This window comes from Chiloscyllium plagiosum, chromosome 20 (genome assembly GCF_004010195.1).
Source record: "Chiloscyllium plagiosum isolate BGI_BamShark_2017 chromosome 20, ASM401019v2, whole genome shotgun sequence".
Taxonomy (NCBI): domain Eukaryota; kingdom Metazoa; phylum Chordata; class Chondrichthyes; order Orectolobiformes; family Hemiscylliidae; genus Chiloscyllium; species Chiloscyllium plagiosum.
This window is the reverse complement of record NC_057729.1, coordinates 25,222,876-25,240,523: the sequence shown is the minus strand read 5'-3', so window position 1 is coordinate 25,240,523 and position 17,648 is coordinate 25,222,876. Positions and strand designations below refer to the sequence as shown.

Sequence of the window (17,648 nt, the reverse complement as noted above, 5' to 3'; positions counted from 1 at the left end):
TCATTCTGCTCAGGAAGTGTCCTGTGTGAGGTTATACAATTGCCTACACTCAAGTGATGTTCTCCAAGCTCAGTTAAACAGGTGAGGGTTTCCACTTCCTGTGGGATAGCATGTAGCTCTCATGCTCCATTTGCTGCATCTTGTAATGACGAAGCCAGTTGTAGCACCTGTGTAAAGTCTTGTTGGGCTTCAGCTGATAGGTGCTTTTGCATGGTTACATCATGAATCCCATATACCAAACAGTCTCTCAGCATCTCATTCATGGTTAACCCAAAATCAAATGTCTCTGCCAGTCATCTTAACCTCATCAAAAAGTCCAATACAATTTACCCGTTCTCAAACTGCCAAATTAAATTGATACCGTCTTAGAATTAGAGGAGGCTTGAAATCATAATATTCCTTAACTAAATCCATCAATTCCTGAAAGGCTTTAGCATCTGTTCCCTTAGGATCAGGCTCCTAATACCTGAAAATGCTGCAGGTCCACATGCAGTCAGGAGATTTACTCATTGCTTTTCATCTGCCCCAATATAATATGTTTGGAAAAAAATATTGCATTCTTTCCACAAACTGGACCCAGTCTTTGACATCAGGATTTAATGAATCCACCTTCGCAAATAAAGGCATTTTGCCAGAAATGCTTACCCCTACTCAAAGATGACCGTTGCAAGTAAATTTACTTTAGGAGTGTACTGTTTTCTCTTGTCACCACTGAAATAACTCCATTGAGGCTGATATCCTATCACCAGGTCACTCTTTATTTACACGCGCACAGCATATGGACTCTGACCAGCTAGCTCAAGCCAGTTCCTCGAATGAGGAGAATCTCCGAGATTCCTCTTTATACCTGCCAGCCAGGATTTCCTGATTAACTTCCATGTTAACAGCCTCAAACAGGGAACTCATACTCAATGAGATCAACCTTTCCAATCAGGAGTCATGTTTAGGTTCAAATCATTGGAATTATCTCCCTGAGCGTTTCTGCCTTGTTACTTCACTTCCCTCCTTTAAGTCACTCTAGCATTCCTCTTTGACCTAACCTTAGGATATCTTATCTTCTTATGTAGTTCAGTGTTATACTTTGCTTCAAAATTGGGCTGTTTATGTGTTAAAAGCATCATAGAAGTATAGGTTACTGCAGTTGGTTGGGTTGTATGCCATCTTTGATGAATACATCTCTCATTCATACATGATTTGGAGGTGCCTGTGTTGGATTGGGCTGTACAAAGTTAAAAATCACACAACACCAGGTTTAGTCCAACAGGTTTAATTGGAAGCACTAACTTTCGGAGCGCGGCTCCTTCATCAGGTGGATGTCAACCTCATGGTTATCAACCACCTGATGAAGGCGGGGTGCTCCGAAAGCTAGTGCTTCCAATTAAACCTATTGGACAATAACCTCATTCATACATTAATTGATAGTCAAACACAGGACTGTGAATCTGGACTGGTCTCAACAGCGAATTGTAATGTAGAAGGCAGGGCTGCTTTTGACCAATCCAGTCGGGCGGGTCGGATTCTTTTAAACCAATCCAGTGCAATGGGTGGGACTTATCCCCGGACTATTCAATTAGATGGGCGGAGCCTGAGGTCTCCAGTACCTGCAATAGGCTGGGAAACGGGCGGGGTTGGATATCACCAATCAGGGGCTGTGATGTGTGACGGGACTCACCAATCAGGTGGCAATAGGTGAGGGATGGTCATCACCAATCAGGGGCGTTGGGCGGGGAAGAAATCTACCAATCAGGGGCAGTGAGCGGAGGCTGCCTTCTCCGGGTGAAGATGTCGTTAGATGGCATCGTGCGGTCTCTGACGGCCCTTCACCGGGCCTGCCTGTACCGGTATGGGGCGCCACTCCTCGCTCTCATCACCCTGGGGGGCTCGCTGCTGAAAGCGAGCCAACCCCTGGCCGACTCCTACTTCTCTAACCGGCGGAATGCCCTGAATATGTGAGTATCGAAGGCCCCGGGCTGCGGCTGTCACCCAGTGCGAGTGCACCAGCGGCGGTTATGGTTTTACTCTTACTCCCCCGGGCAGGTAGCCGCGAGCTGAGCCCAGCCTGAGTGACAGTAGTGAGAAGGAGGTGGGCGATCCCACTGTAAATGGGAGGAATCGTCTCTGATTAGTGTTTTTATGTTATCACAAAGTGATTGTCTTAGCCTCCTGCTCCTAACTTGCTGCTAAAGTCATGGCAATGGCTGTTAGACGAGAACAGCAGTGGGCTGAGCTCTGATGTCTTCAGTGGCCGAATAGCTGGCTGACAATTACAGGGGCGAGGTCTGAATTGTTGCTGGCCTTTCTCAGAATAAGATAACTATAACGAGTAGATCATTTTCGACCTGTTTAGCATACTCCGTCGTTCGTTTCGATCATGACTCATTTTTGCGCAGAGAACGCTGGAGAAACTCAGCAGGACTAGCAGCATGTGTGGGGAAAGAGTTAGTTGTTTAGAATCTGGTATGACAGGGCAGTTTCAAAATTGATTTAGATTTCCTGCATCCTCGGTACTTTCCTTTTACTAGGTCTCGGCTGCACTTCTCTGCCTCCTCCCCATATCCTTTGTAAAATCTACAGGCCAAAAATCTATGAGCAACTTAAAAGTATTTCGTGATGCAGACTCTCAAGGTGAAAAATTCTAAAGATTTATAACCCTTTGATAATGAAACTTCTCCTTGTCTGAGGCTTAAACAATCAGTTCTTTACCCTAAAATTATGCCCCATGTTTTAGATTCCCTGACCAATGACCTCTTGGCATCTGTGCTTTCAAACCCCTTTGAAATCTTGTATGTATCAACAAAAGCATCTATCATTCTTCTAAACACCAAAGAATATGGCAAAATTTTGTTTAGTTGCAACATAGGATGCTCACCCATTCATTCCTGGGACTATTTTAGTGAACGTTTGTTGTATTGCCTTAAATACAAGGATATCTTAAATGTGGAGACCAACAGTTCTCTCAGTACTCTAGATGTGGTCTTACTAAAACCCTGTGCAATTACAACAAGACTTACTTTTTCTTGTATTCCATTTCTCCTTGAAATAAAGTATACCATTTATCTTTCTGATTGATTGCTGCATATGCATTTAATACATTGTATAATCTTGTACAAGCCCATCCAAATCTCTCAGAACATAACATTTGCAAGTCTCACACTTTTTAAAGAAAAATCTGTTTTTTCTCTTGTGACCAAATTGATTAAATTCACATTTTGTTGTATTATAATCCATCTGACTTTTTTTCTGAAACATAATTTTTCTAATTTCTGTGTCCTCCCTAGCTTTGTATATCAACAAAATTAGATACATTATTCTTTGTCTCTTCCAATTCCTTAATGTAGATTATATATGTTAAAGGCCTACGGAGATTGCTAAAGAGATTGAAATTGCCCATTTATGCCCCCTTGTATAATCCTGTCAATCAATCCTTTATCCATGCTAATACATTATCCACAATGACATCAGTCTCTATGATAGTTAGTCTTTGGTGTGGCACCTTAAGGAATACAGGGTACTTTTAGGAAATCTAGGTATAAAAACTATGTTGTTTTCTCGTTACCTATCTTACTAGTTACATCCTCAAAAAGTTCCATTAAATTTGACAAACAGGATTTCCAGTTTAGCTTTAAGAAAGCTATGTTAACTTTCCCTAATCATTAAATTTTCTTGGTGAATTTTTAAGCCTTAATAGATCCCAATATTTTTGCAACTATTGGTATTAGGCTAACTTGCCAATGGTTCTTTGAATTCTCCCTCCTGTCATTCTTGAAAAGTGATATAACATTTGCCAGCTTCCAATCTGATGTGACCCTACCCAAGTGGGGGTGGCACAGTGGTTAGCACTGCTACCCCATAACGCCAGAGACCCGGGTTCAATTCCCGCCTCAGGCGACTGACTGTGTGGAGTTTGCACATTCTCCCTGTGTCTGCGTGGGTTTCCTCCAGGTGCTCCAGTTTCCTCCCACAGTCCAAAGATGTGCAGGTCAGGTGAATTGGCCATGCTAAATTGCCCGTAGTGTTAGGTAAAGGGGTAGTGTTGGGTGGGTTGCGCTTTGGTGGGTCGGTGTGGACTTGTTGGGCCGAAGGGCCTGTTTCCGCACTGTAAGTAATCTAATCTCAAAATCTAACAAACTTTGGAACATCATTCTGAGCCCATCACAATTTTTGCATTTATCTCATATCTTATATTACAGTCTGTTTTTGGAATGAAATTGTCTTCTGAATGAAACATTTTTAAAATAGTTCTAGTGCAGGAAAGCAGGTAGCAGTGTATTTGTGTTGGTACAGACTCAATGGATCGAAGGTCCTGTCTAATGCTGTATGATTCTGATTCTAAAGACAAACAAACAATATTTGACTGATGTCTTTGCCATTTCTTTATGACCTATGATAATTTCTCATATAATAAAAAAAATTGCTGAAGATCTGATACAAAAAGCAAATTGCTGGCGAAACTCCATTCTGGTGAAGAGTCACCAGACTTTCTCCATACAGTTGCTGCCAGACCTGCTGAGTTTTGCCAGCAATACTTGTTTTTATTTCATAATTTCTCCTATCTCTGGTTCTAAGAGACAAATGCTTACTTTCGTGACTGTCTTCCTGTTAATTTACTCGTGAAAGGTTTTTGCAACTTTTTCATATTTCTGGCTAGTTCACCCACATTCTACATTTTCCCTGATCAACATGTTTGTAGTCCTGTGTTAGTTTTTAAAAGACACTCTGAAATATTATCTATAATATTTATTTCCCATCCTTCTTACCTTATAAAAATGTCTCTACATTAGCGATTAGATCTAGTTAATTTGTCTCTGGTTTTTCCACTAAACATAGGAACAGAAAAAGCCATTCCGACCTTCAAACCTGCTGGGCCAATAAATATGACCGTGGCTGATAATCCAACTGGATACCTTGTTCCTGCTTTTTCATCATGTCCTTTGATCTTTTTTGACCTAATATCTATCTACAACTTTCTTGAAAGATCATATAGCAGATGATTGTGCATTCAAACAAGGAACCTTTTGAAGTTATTTGTTTTATATCTTCCTGAGGAAGAGGTGAGTTAGAGAAGGAAATATTTTCCATTTATTCCTGCTACGTTTTGATGTGGAAAGCTCGTGCATGACTCAGAACTAGTGTGGAGGAAAGTGGTACAAGTGGTACAAGACCAACATTTGTCCCTAATTGTCTTGTAGCAGTGAGTTGCATTCTTGAACTGCTGCAGTCCATATGGTATAACTATACATGGGGTTGTTACGAAGGGACCTTGTTGCTTTCGACCTCGTAATATTGGAGGATATACTCCCAAGTCAGTGTGACGTGTCCCTTGGGAGGGGAACCTACAGAAAGTGATGATTACTTTCTAGTGGTAAGAGGTCACTGTTTGGAAGTAGTTTTGCAACAATTGGTGTTTGGCTTATCTGAGCAGTAGTTCTTTGTTTTCTCCCACCTGTCTTTCCTGAAAAGTGATATAAAATTTGGCAGCTTCCAATCTGATGTGGCGCTACCCAAACCTTAGAAATATTGGAGGGGTGTGAGCAATTTGCTGCAGTACCTCTGGTATGTCATGCATTTTACTTTCACTGGTAGTAGGTGGTGGATTGGGTACCGATCAGATTGGCTGCTTTGTCCTGGATGGCGTTGGCGCCGCATTGATGCGGGCAAGTAGAGTATTCCATCATGTTTTTTGACATGTATCTTGTATCTTGTAGATCGTGTTCAGACTTTTGCAGAGTCAGGAGATGAATTACTCACCACAGAGTTCCCAGACTCTGACTTACCTTGTAGTTCCAGTGTTTATACAGCTGGTCCAGATAATTTCTAGTCAGTGATGGATCAATGGGATGTTGATGTTAGGGGTTCGGGGTGATAATCAGGAGAATGGTTAGGCTCTCTTGTTGGTGAAAGTCATGGCAGAGTACTTGTATGGTCCATATATTATTTGCCACAGCCTAAGTCTGGTTGGTGTCCAAGTTTTGCTGCATATATGCATAGGTTGCTTCAATATCTGAGGAGTTGCCACTGGAACTTGCTATAATCCAGTTCAGGATCGTTAATATTCTTTTTAAAAAAAAAACAAATCTGAATACCTAGTTAGAATGAATAGATTTTGCATCTTAAAACAAAAAAAGATTTTATAGAATTAAACAAAACCGCACTATTAGCTGAATGATATAATTTAGAATTATGTGTTATGCATTCAGGTTTACTTATGATTTCTCCCAATAACTCTTTTTTTTGTAAGTTATATTGATCTTAAAGCTATTTATTTCTCTAGGGATGATCCATAACTATACCACAGTCCTTTTGGAAAATCCTCCTCAAGAACAAAAGTACAAGAAATAGGAACAGGACTAGACCATATGGTCCATCTATGATATATAATTTAGTAGCACCAGACATTCTCAGGTAAAACTTTTATTACAATCTTGTGACTAGATGCCTCACTTCCTTGTTCTAGTGTCTGTTCAGTTGTTCCAGGCTACTTCAGCAGATTAGTTTATTTTGTAATAAGACACTATGGGGGCCACTGTAGATCCTCCTACTCACTTCAACCTAGGCAATCTTCCACCTCTTGTTCCTCTCAAAATTCAAACAGGGACTAAAACTCATTTGTGATTCCAAGTGGAGATTCAATTTCTCTGAGCTGCAAACCACATGAGATCTAAATTGCAAATTGAAACTCTCAGCGAACATAATGAGGGGCTTATAGAGTTATAGACATGTACAGCATGGAAACAGACCCTTCGGTCCAACTCGTCCATGCCGAACAGATATCCCAACCCAATCTAGTCCCACCTGTCGATTTTCCTGCTCCTTGGATGCTGCCTGACCTGCTGTGCTTTTCCAGCACCACACTCTCGACTCTCAGCAAACACCCAGATAATTCGAAACCGTCTCCTTGATGATGAAGCCTATTGTGCTGTCCTCAAGCCTTTAAATTAATATCTCTCTTTTATAATTTCCTTTTTGATCTGATTTCAGTAAATGGGTTTTGCAGTCTTTCAATGTTTACTGAATGCACTTAAACTAATTTAGTGACTATATTAAACAAACACAGGTCACTTTTTTTGTTTTCTGGCAGTCTCTAAATTCCAACATTTTAGTTATCATCTAAACCAGCTGTTGACCCCTCAAGGAAATATGGCTGTTAGCTTGCTTTAGTTGCAATTATCCCATTTATCTACATAAATTATACTTTCTAGAGCTAAAACATATATACAAAAACACATGAATCATGGAATGAGTAATGGCAACAAACTGAACATTGTGCAAGTATCAGTGAACATGTTTACTTTTAACCTTATCATGGTGGGAAAGGCATTGATGAAGCAGCATAAGATGTCTAGGCCTAGGACATTATCCTGAGGAACTCTATAATAATTGCCAGGAGTTGCAGTCTTTGGTCTGCGCCACCTTTGTGCTCGTTAGAACCCCAAGCAGTGGTGAGTTTTGCCCTGATTCCAATTAACTTCAATTTTAGCAGGGCTTCTTAAAGTAACGCTTGGTTAAATGCGGCCTTGATGTCAACAGTGTTTTCTCCATTTCACCTCTGTTATTCATTTCTTTTCTCCATATTTAGACCGAGGCTTTTACGAGATCTGGAACCATGTGGCTCTGATGGAATCCAAGCAGTATTAGTGAGCAGGTTTATTTCTGTGTTAACCTGCTTGATGGCACTGTCAATGATAGTTGCTATCACTTTAAGAGCAAGCTGATGGAGCTGAAATTGGCAGGGGTGCTTTTTGTGATCAGAACTTGTCTGGGCAATTTTTCATATTGATGCTTAGATCCCAGTGTTGAAGCTGTATTGAAACAGCTTGGTGATGGATGTGGTTAGTTCTGGAGCAGAAGTCTTCAGAATGACAACTGGGCTTTTGTCAGAGCTTAGCCTCTGCAGTATCCAAATTATTTGGCAATTTTCCAATAGTAAGATAAAGTTGCCATAGAGCTGCTATCTCAGATGCAGATGACGGTGGCAGGTTTAACCTGAGGATTACCATGCCTCCGGTGAGGGGCGAGGTTGAGAAAGCGAGACATTCATGGTACCCTCGTGGTATGGAAACTGTACCTGTACTGTTGACATTACTGCGCTGTAACCAGCTGTCCAGCCAACTGAGTTAATTGACCCTAATACCATGTGAAATGAATTACTTTGGCTGTTTATAGGCTACTGTGATTCTGGGAATCTTGGGAAGAGGCTAAAGTGGGTCATTTGCTTAGTACTTCTAGCTGAAGATGAATTTTTTGCACTGATGGGCAGCCCTTCCACATTATCAGGAGAATGAGATTGTTTCTGAAACTATCTCTAGTTATTTGTTTAATTGTCCTTTAATATTCATGACTGAATGTAGAAGGGCTGAAGAATTTTGATCTGAGGAGTTGGTTGTGGGATCACACGTTCATCACATCTTGCTTCTGTTGTTTAGCATAGGTATAATCCTATGTGTAACTTTACCAGAATTGATGCCTCATTTTTAGCAATGCCTAGTTCTGTTCCTCACATGACCTCCTACATGTCTCATTGAACCATTATTGAGCCCATGGTGTGACGATAGTGGAAGAGTGAGATTGCAGACTGCTGAATTATATTCAGCTACTGCTAATGGCCGCCAGTGCCTGAAGGATTGCAATTGATTAGGTCCGTTCTGAATTTGACCCACTTAGTACAGTGAAAGTGCCGCACAGTATGACGAGCACTGCTCTCAATGTCTGGTCTGAGCTTATGTCCATGGGGACTATGTGGTACTCATTCCGCCCAGTATTGTTGCGTGACAGGCACATTGGTGAGGATGGGCCTAGTACATTTCTCCCTCCCATTGGTTCTCTCAACGGTTGCTGTGGTTCCTGTCTGGCAGATATGTGTTCAAGGCTTCTAGCAGGCCCGTCTGTCATCATGCAACTGCATTTCTCTTGCTGATGGACATTGCAGGCCCCCACCTAAAGTACATTCTGTGCCCTTGTTACCCTGAATGCCTCTTCCAATAATTATTCAGTACAGACTCTCCTTGCTGATGTTTTTCATGCCATGAAACATCAGAGGGTTGGAGTCCATGTTGAAGTTCTTGGGACAGCTTTTCCCCAGCAATTATACATCACAGTGCTACTACCTACAGTAGGTTTATCCTGCCAGTGAAACAGGACATATCCAAGGATTTTGATGGAGGAGTCTGGAACATTGTCTTCACAGTATGATTTCGTGAGTCTGATTGTCAGGCTGGACGATAGCTCTCCAATTCTGATGCAAATTCCCTGATGTTAGTAAAGAAGTTTTGCATGGTTGACTGAATATGGTTAGTGCTGAAAATGTGTTGCTGGAAAAGTGCAGCAGGTCAGGTAGCATCCAAGGAGCAGGAGAATTGACGTTTCGGACATGAGATGGAAATGTGTTGCTGGAAAAGCGCAGCAGGTCAGGCAGCATCTAGGGAACAGGAGAATCGACATTTCGGGCATTAGCCCTTCTTCAGGAATCAATGTGTGATCTGGGCTTGTGTCCACAAGCACTATGAATATGGTTAGTAGTTGTTTCTGATGCCTTGTTTGATGCTGTTTGATTCATCCATAGTGCAAATATCACAGAAAGAACAGGTTTCAGTGCATGATGTCTTATTTTCCTCCTGGACTTAGTTGTATCGTATATGATACAACTAACAACTTTTATTTGTATAGCAACTTTAACACAGTAAAGTTCTTGAGTGTAATCAGACGTAAATTGATACTGAGCCAAAGAAAGTGATGGTAGAACAGGTGCCAAGAACTTTGACAAAATCGTAGGTGATGAGGATTCTCTGAATGAATGGAGAAAAGTTATGATGATCTAGCTTCCTTCTCTGACCTCCATGCTATTGTAAATGGTGTGCATTTCCTCGAGAACTTTAGCTCCCTCCCTTTAAAAATCTTCATACTTTCTCAAAAAATAGTTACTGTTTACCCTTCAGTTCTTGCAAACCGCTCCAAAGCCCTTTACCTTATTGCTCAACAAGTCTATTTCCAACTCTCTGAATTTCTCAATTCTAGCATTTGTCTGTATCACAATCCTAGACCTCATTTTATGAAATGACATTCAGAGTGTGAACATAATGTATTCTCCCTGTTTATCACTGACTTATGAGTCTTCAATATGAAAAGCTACAATAATCAAAATCCTCTTCTGAGGCACCTCTGGTGTTTAGCTCAGTGACACCTCTTTTTTTTTCGTTTGGGTCATGCTCATCTCTTTGGGAACAGGACATCTCCAAAAATTGGTTCTTTTTCCATTCCTGCGCTATTCTAAGGATCTGTCCTTGGCTGTCCAGTTCCTCATTTACAATTCTCTTCCGTAATACCTTCAGCAGACTGGGGTCATTTTTCACACATTAAACTGAAAATATCCGGCTCTGTCTCTCTCCACATATCTTGAAGCCTGCACTACTTTGATTCATATTGTTTAAATGACCACCTGGATTTTAGGGAAACAATTATTTATTAAGCATCAAGACGGGAGCCAACTCTTCAATCCGTCAAACTCCATTCCTAATGTCACTGATTCTATCCATGTTCCCAACCACTTGTCAGGCTGAATGAGACTGTTCACAACCTTAGGGTGGTGTGTGAGTCACAGCTGAATTTCCTAATCTCATATCCGTGACATTGTAAAGATTACTTCGTTCAAACTAGGTCATTTGGCCCAATTTTTGTCCTCCTACTTTTCTATCTGCTGCTGATACCTTAATCGTGTTGTTAGCTTCTCCAGACTACATTGACTGAGTGCTATCACAGCGTTCGGTTCCCATCCTCCTGAAAATCAGTTCATCCAAAATTCTGCATTTGTTATTTGCAAAAACCAAGTACTATTCAATTGACTCTCCTCATCACTCGTCTTTGTTAACCTGCATTGGCATCTGTCTACCAACATTTAAAATTCAAAGTTCTCTTCTCTGTTTAGATTTCTCCAGACCTTACCTTCCCCTATCTCAAATCTTCTGCTGAACTGCAGCTCTAACCTCCCCCACCAAGGAACATCCCAAGCTATTACTGCTTTATGCGTTTTACTCGACCATTAGTGGCTATTCCTTTATGTATGTAAACTGGAGTTTTCTTTGTAGACCACTGTACCTGTGACCACCTTCTCATCATTTAAGATACTTACTAAAACCAATTTTTAAAAAAATAATTTGTCCTCTTTCTGCAAGATTGCATGACATTTGCTTTTAGCTTTTTAACCACAACATGGCGGCTCAGTGTTTAGCACTGCTGCCTTACAGCACCAGGATGCCAGGTTCAGTTCTGGCCTTGGGTGACTGTCTGTGTGGAATTTGCACATTCTCTCCGTGTCTGCATGGGTTTCCTCCGGATGCTCCGGTTTCCTCCCACAGTTCAAAGATGTGCAGGTCAGGTGAATTGGCCATGCTAAATTGCCCACAGTGTTAGGTGCATTAGTCAGAGGAAAATGGGACTGGGTGGGTTACTCTTCGGAGGGTTGGTGTGGACTTGTTGGGCCGAAGGGCCTGTTTCCACACTGTAGGGAATCTAATCTAATCTTTGGCGGTGTCCATTTTTATGTTGTGCATTGTTGTCAAACTAAGTGACAGAATATTGTGCTTTAGGACAGAGGTGGACAGCAGATTCCTGTGACTTCTTATTGAACCCCTAATGTAATTTAGTTGTGCAGAATGTTATTGACAAGCTATGGCATCGAAGCAAACTAGGTTAGTCTGGAACCTGAACATTAATTGATGAATAATGATCAATGCTTTTCAGTCTATTCAGTCAGTAAAATAATAACATCTCCATAATTGATTTTATAGACTAGACTCTATAAAATCAGTACAAAAGTTATTCAACCCTTAATTCTGGGCTAGTATTTTTCTTTGATCAATGCAAGTGTATTTCCACTGCCCCACATTCTCTCTATAATTATGATTCTACCAAATAACTATTTAAAAAAATGTTGGTGTAGTGGACAGTGAAGAAGATTATCTCAGTACAGTGATCAAGATCAGATGGGTCAAGAAGTGGCAGATAGAGTTTAATTTAGATAAATGTGAGGTGTTGCATTTTGGTAAGGCAAATCAGGGCAGGACTTATACAGTTAATGAGAAGTCATAGTCATAGAGATGTACGGCACGGAAACAGACCCTTCGGTCCAACTAGTCCATGCCGACCAGATATCCCAACAATCTCTAGTCCCACCTGCCAGCACCTGGCCTATATCCCTCCCTTCCTATTCATATGCCCATCCAGATGCCTTTTAAATTTTGCAATTGTACTAGCCTCCACCACTTCCTCTGGCAGCCCATTCCATACACGTACCACCCTCTACGTGAAAAAGTTGCCCCTTAGATCTCTCATCTTTCCCCTCTCACCCTAAATCTATGCCCTCTAGTTATGGACTCCCCCCACCCCAGGGAAATGACTTTGTCTATTTATCCTATCTGTGCCCCTCATGATTTTATTAACCTCTATAAAGGTCACCCCTCAGTCTCCAATGCTCCAGGGAAAACAGCCTTAGCCTATTGAAGGTATCAAACCAAACTTGCAAATACTGATTGGTGACATTTAATCAGAGGCACTGATTTTCTTGTTTGTTTCTCCCTGAGTTCACCGCTGCTTTCCCTCACCCAGGTTTAATTCAATTTACATGTTGTGATGCATTGTTATATAAATGTTACACTAGAAGCAGGTCATAGTTTTATGTAAATTTCCATTTGCAATTATATTCTATGAAGTTAAAAATTATCTAATGTACAAATCTGAAGTCCTGATTAGGTACTTGCGTGAATATTTTAAATTTGCTAAAATAAGATTTTTTTTTAAATTATGAAATATTTTAACAAAATAAAAAGAGCTTCTATTTTTGCTAGACTAGCCAATGATTGAGGAAACAATCACTAAGTAAGTGCTATATGTGTCATGGAGAACACCTCAGGACAGACTGATGGCACATTAACTGCAATGTTACACTGAACAAAAGGACCTAGGGGTGCAGGTGCATAGTTCCTTGAAAGTGGAGCCGCACGAAGATAGGGTGGTGAAAAAGCTGTTTGGTAAGCTTGCTTTCATTGGTCAGTGCATTGAGTATAGGAGTTGGGATATCATGTTGCAGCTGTACAGGACATTGGTGAGGCCACTTTTGGAATACTGCGTTCAATTCTGTTCTCTCTGCTTTGGAAGGATGTTGTGAAACTTGAGGGTGCAGAAAAGATTTACAAGGATGTTGCTGGGGCTGTAGGGTTTGAGTTGTAGGGAAAGGCTGAATAGTCTAGGGCTTTTCCCCTGGAACGTTGGAGACTGAGGGGTGACCTTATAGAGGCTTATAAAATCATGAGGGGCATGATAGATAGCCAAGGTCTTTTCTCCAGGGTAGGGAAATCCAAAACTAGAGGGCATAGTTTAAGCTGAGAGGGGAAAGATATAAAAGGAACCTAAGATGCAACTTTTTCATGCAGAGTGTGGTGCATGTATAAACTACCAGAGGAAGTGGTGAAGGCTAGTAGAATTACAACATTTAAAAGGCATCTAGATGAGTATATGAATGGGAAGAGTTTAGAGGGATATCTGCCAAATGCTGGCAAATGGGACTAGATCAGTTTGGGATATCTGGTCGGCATGGACAACTCTACAATTCTTTTATTAAAAGTGTTGCTTCAATAACTTTTGCTTCACTAGGTTTGTGATGGAGTATTTCACATTCCATTTATTTATTGAAGTTTTTTAAACTTCCTCTTTGATTCATTCATGTTTAATGTTTTAGAGATAACTATTAAAATGAGTAAGTTTTTAAAAAATCTACCGGGAAAATTTCAGTTATTCTGTAAGTAATTGGGATAATCTGGTTTATAAGAAAATCTTTGGTTCATTAACGGAAAACTTCAATAGTTACCACTGACAAAAGCCCTACATTGAAAATTGTGATTATTCAAGAACTATCTTGGAATTCAAGTTATTCATTTTTTTGTTTTGGCAGGTACTTCGTCAAATTTTCATGGGGTTGGACCGTGGGCCTGCTATTTCCCTTTATTTTCACTTCAAATTACTTTCTTCAAAGGGATGTTCTGTTTGCAGTACGTCGTGTAACTTCATGTCTGGTAGGAACTGGTGTTTGGTTTCTTAGCACAAGGACTTTTCACATTATTGAAAATTTCACAGGTGAGTGCTACGAATCCCAAAATATGACTGTTCTTCATGAACTTGACAACCTATACACCTGCAAGAAAAATGGCCACATTTGGCTTGGCTTTGACATCTCTGGACACTCCTTCTTATTGTCGTACTGTGTACTAATTATGACAGAAGAAATAGCTGTCATGAATGAACTTCACAAAGTGGAGCAAAAGCCAGGAAAGGCCATAGCAACAATAATTAAATCACTGTTTATTGCTTTAAATGCCTTGCTTTTGTTGTGGATTTGGATGTTTTTTTGTACTGCAGTGTACTTTCATGATATGCCTCATAAAATAATTGGAACTGCTTTTGGAATTTCTGCCTGGTATGGAACATACAGGTTTTGGTATAAGAAATCTTTTTCTCCTGGATTGCCACCTGAAACTGGGAACAAAAAGGAGTAGTATTCTGAAATCTTCAAGTATTGATGTAATTTTTGCCATTCTTTGTATACAAGTTCTAGGCATTATTGAATTTGTATTTTTGCAATGTGATGTGTATGTAAATATTTACTATTCTCACGACATGAAGCTGGCTTATTTGTTGAGCTCAGATTAGAGGAAAGGATTGATATTCAACACCAGTTGTGAAGTGCATCTAATATAATCAGTTTCAAAATGACAATGCAAATAATATAACTGAATATAACTTTAAAACGCTCAGGATTCGCTTTTCAATTGTTTCTTCACTGGGGTGGATTTTAAAGTTGTTACCTGCGGTACAGAAAATTAGCTTTCCAATTTCTGTGTCAGTCTAAACCAATGGAAGCAGCTTTATTTTAAATGAGGAACATTTATTTGCAGCTTGCACTGCTTTAGCATGTCTGCGTACATATAGTCACATAGCAGCCCAGGTGTAATTACGGAATAATATGTCATGCGGATCTTTATTATATAAGATGCTGGCCATTATTCTTTTTTTTAGTTGTTCAGCCACAAAGTGTAACAATATTAGCAATTTTTAAAACTTTATAGTCTCCTCTATTTTTGTTTAAAATCAAATAATTACGTGAATAAGTAGAGCTGGTGGCTATTCTATCCATTTGTCTAAAATTTACATTTCTCCACTTTAATTTTGTTCGTCCATTCTTCATTATTTCTGTTGCATAATATTAAGTGCAATGTACATTTATCTTTATTACATCTTTTCAATCTGTTCTGTGATTTTTAAAGCAATTATGTAATCAGTAATTCTATCAATAATCTATGTCTCCATTGCTTTTTTGAATGTTGTTTAAAAACATTTGAGTATAAATGTGATTGGAAATATTCACTCGCAGTACTTAATATAATAAAAGGCATAATAGATTTAGTTATAATTGCTGTTACTTAGTATAAGTACATAGGTCTGCTAAACCTAACTTTCAACAGAAGTGTAATCAATTAGCTAGTCTAACTTCATAAAAACAAAAGTAAGTCAAACAAATTGATTCAACATGCTTATCGGGTAGTTACTTTGTTACTGCACCTTTCAGTAATCTCTTTATATAAATCACTAAACTATGAAATCAAAGTTGAGTAATATTTGTTGAATGATGTCTACATTTGTTCTTGCAACTCTTATGTTTATTCCTCAAGAATAAATTAGTTATTTCTTTCCTGCACTTGGGTTGTTGCTTAAACTGTTAACTTCATTGTGCCTAAAATATTCTGCCTTCAAAGCATAGTAATTGTCAACGTCCATTGCTTATGAAAGGCATTGCTGACAAGTTTTGTATAACAATATTTATATGATCTGATAGACTTAAGAAATTATCTTCTCTCTTATGTATTGAAGTCCAGTTGTTTTGTTGTAATCAATTGAAGATTTCTTTGTTGTGGAGAGAAAATTGCTTGGATAGCATGTTTATTTCATTCTGTGTATGTGTTGTATTTTTAAGAGATAAATATGGTTTAAAAAAAATCAAACTACGTCTAAAAGTGTTATAAAGTAAAACCTATAGCACATGTTTTCCTTTTAACCAGTTTCTATTCCCATAGGAAGAATTTACATTAAAAGTGTTTATCTGATGTACATTGTATGCTTTAAATGTAATGAAATATGTTTTGAAATGTAAGCTGGTGCTGTTAACCAACATGTATGTAGAGTTAAGAGTTGCTATAGGATGCATACATGCTCTGAAATGATCCATTTGTAATTAATATGTCTATTTAAGAAAAACTTTTGTAAATTGGATGGAGCGTAGATGTAATGGTTTGGGAATTGACACTGCATACCTAATTTACTTTCTTTGCATAAGTAACTTTTTTAAAAAATGCTTTTAATGCAAGTGAGATTGATTTTTGAAATGTAATGATGCACTGTGATATTTAGATTTCTCCCAGAATCTAGAGGAATTCTTTGACCTACTTGCCTCAATTTGAAACACTATACAAAGGAATAAGGCATGTTATATGTTTAGAATTCATTAGCTATGTACTTCTCATTAAATATTTAACATTTTTAACTATTATTGAGTTTTGCCTTTTCAATTGCATCAAAGGTGATCCTTCACCTTCCTATCGCCCTCCATTAAGACCTCTGTTTCAGCTATGGCTGTTCCATTTAGTCGTCTTTGGCACCTATGTTTTCACCTATTTCATTCTGATACCTGGCTTTCTTGCCCTAAAACTTATTCTAGGCTTATTTCAGACCCTTCCTAAGGTGTGTTTAGTTGGCCAGGCTTTAAGTCATCCTTAACAATACATCTTTTTATAATCTTGTACTTTTGTGAATCATGCATTGGAGAGGTTTTCCCTTGATAATTGTTATAAATAAGCTGACAGTATGAATGCTGAGGGTTATGTATTAAGTCAAACAAACTAGAGAAATAACTTGAAGCCAGTATCTAGAAGATTATGTTGCATATGGTTTTATATGAAAAATAGACAACTAAATAGAGTTTATTATATAACATCCAATCTCTGTGCATAATACTTGAATATTGTCATGTCTGTTTTGTCTATTTTATTTATCATTATTTCTTGGTTTGGACATGAAAATACAGAAATGTAGGTGATCTCACCTCCCCCCACCGTGACTTTTAATTGCTGTAATTGAGTTGCTTGCTTGACTAGTCCATGGGTGAGTTGACCTCTGTGTGGCTGTGGAAATTCAGGGAAAAAGGACTTGCCTATTGAGAAGCAGCTCGATAATTTAAGCATATTTTGCAGTTTGCATTTATGAAGGTCCATAATATTATTTTGAGAAGATGGGCTCAAAAGTGGAGGGTGAAATTGATGCTTGTTTTCAGTTCTGTCCAGTGCACTTTAGGAGAATTCTTATAGTTCAGAGATGGATTTGCTACAATCCCATTTCTTTATTGCTGACCTTGCACATGGTCACTAAGATCTCTACCCTACAGTGTTGTGATTGAGATGGGAGGGGTTCACTGTCTTTGGCTCGTCCCACTCTTCTGTGGGAGACAACAAAAATTGTACTGTTTTTCCAGATGTGGTCAATCGTATGCTTTCTTGTTATTAGACTTGGGTTACCTGGTTGATTTAATTTTAATAAATGCAAAATTATTGATT

The 17,648-nt window shown here is 39.1% G+C and overlaps 1 protein-coding gene and 1 long non-coding RNA gene across 5 annotated transcripts in view; one reads left to right on the top strand and one right to left on the bottom strand.

The window, feature by feature from the left end:
* The window catches only part of LOC122559909, a 36,963-nt gene extending 36,232 nt beyond the window's left edge, over positions 1 to 731 (bottom strand). The window contains exon 1 of the long non-coding RNA XR_006314594.1: positions 646 to 731. This is a non-coding gene — a long non-coding RNA (uncharacterized LOC122559909). The remainder of the gene's footprint in view (positions 1 to 645) is intronic.
* Positions 732 to 1,738: 1,007 nt separating this feature from the next.
* fitm2 (fat storage inducing transmembrane protein 2) lies at positions 1,739 to 16,588 on the top strand. 4 transcript variants are annotated; one of them, XR_006314635.1, is made up of 4 exons: positions 1,864 to 1,949; positions 4,828 to 5,051; positions 6,272 to 6,402; positions 12,837 to 13,010. XR_006314635.1 is itself a non-coding variant. In XM_043710298.1 (4 exons), the coding sequence occupies exons 3-4, from the start codon at positions 6,368 to 6,370 to the stop codon at positions 14,538 to 14,540; spliced, it is 636 nt and encodes a 211-aa protein (XP_043566233.1). In that variant the 5' UTR covers positions 1,864 to 1,949; positions 4,828 to 5,051; positions 6,272 to 6,367; the 3' UTR covers positions 14,541 to 16,588. The 4 variants fall into 4 exon arrangements, 3 of the variants coding, with proteins under 3 accessions (XP_043566232.1, XP_043566235.1, XP_043566233.1); XM_043710298.1 differs by lacking the exon at positions 12,837 to 13,010 and adding an exon at positions 13,940 to 16,588; XM_043710300.1 differs by lacking the exons at positions 4,828 to 5,051; positions 12,837 to 13,010 and adding an exon at positions 13,940 to 16,588 and having other exon boundaries at positions 1,862 to 1,949.
* The last annotated feature ends 1,060 nt before the right edge of the window (positions 16,589 to 17,648 follow it).

Bases quoted from the DNA above. Each gene is read 5' to 3' on its own strand.
- fitm2 (XM_043710297.1), top strand. From the start codon at position 1,783: ATGTCGTTAGATGGCATCGTGCGGTCTCTGACGGCCCTTCACCGGGCC. The intron at 1,950-13,939 runs GTGAGTATCGAA...TTGTTTTGGCAG, and splicing joins CGGCGGAATGCCCTGAATAT to GTACTTCGTCAAATTTTCAT.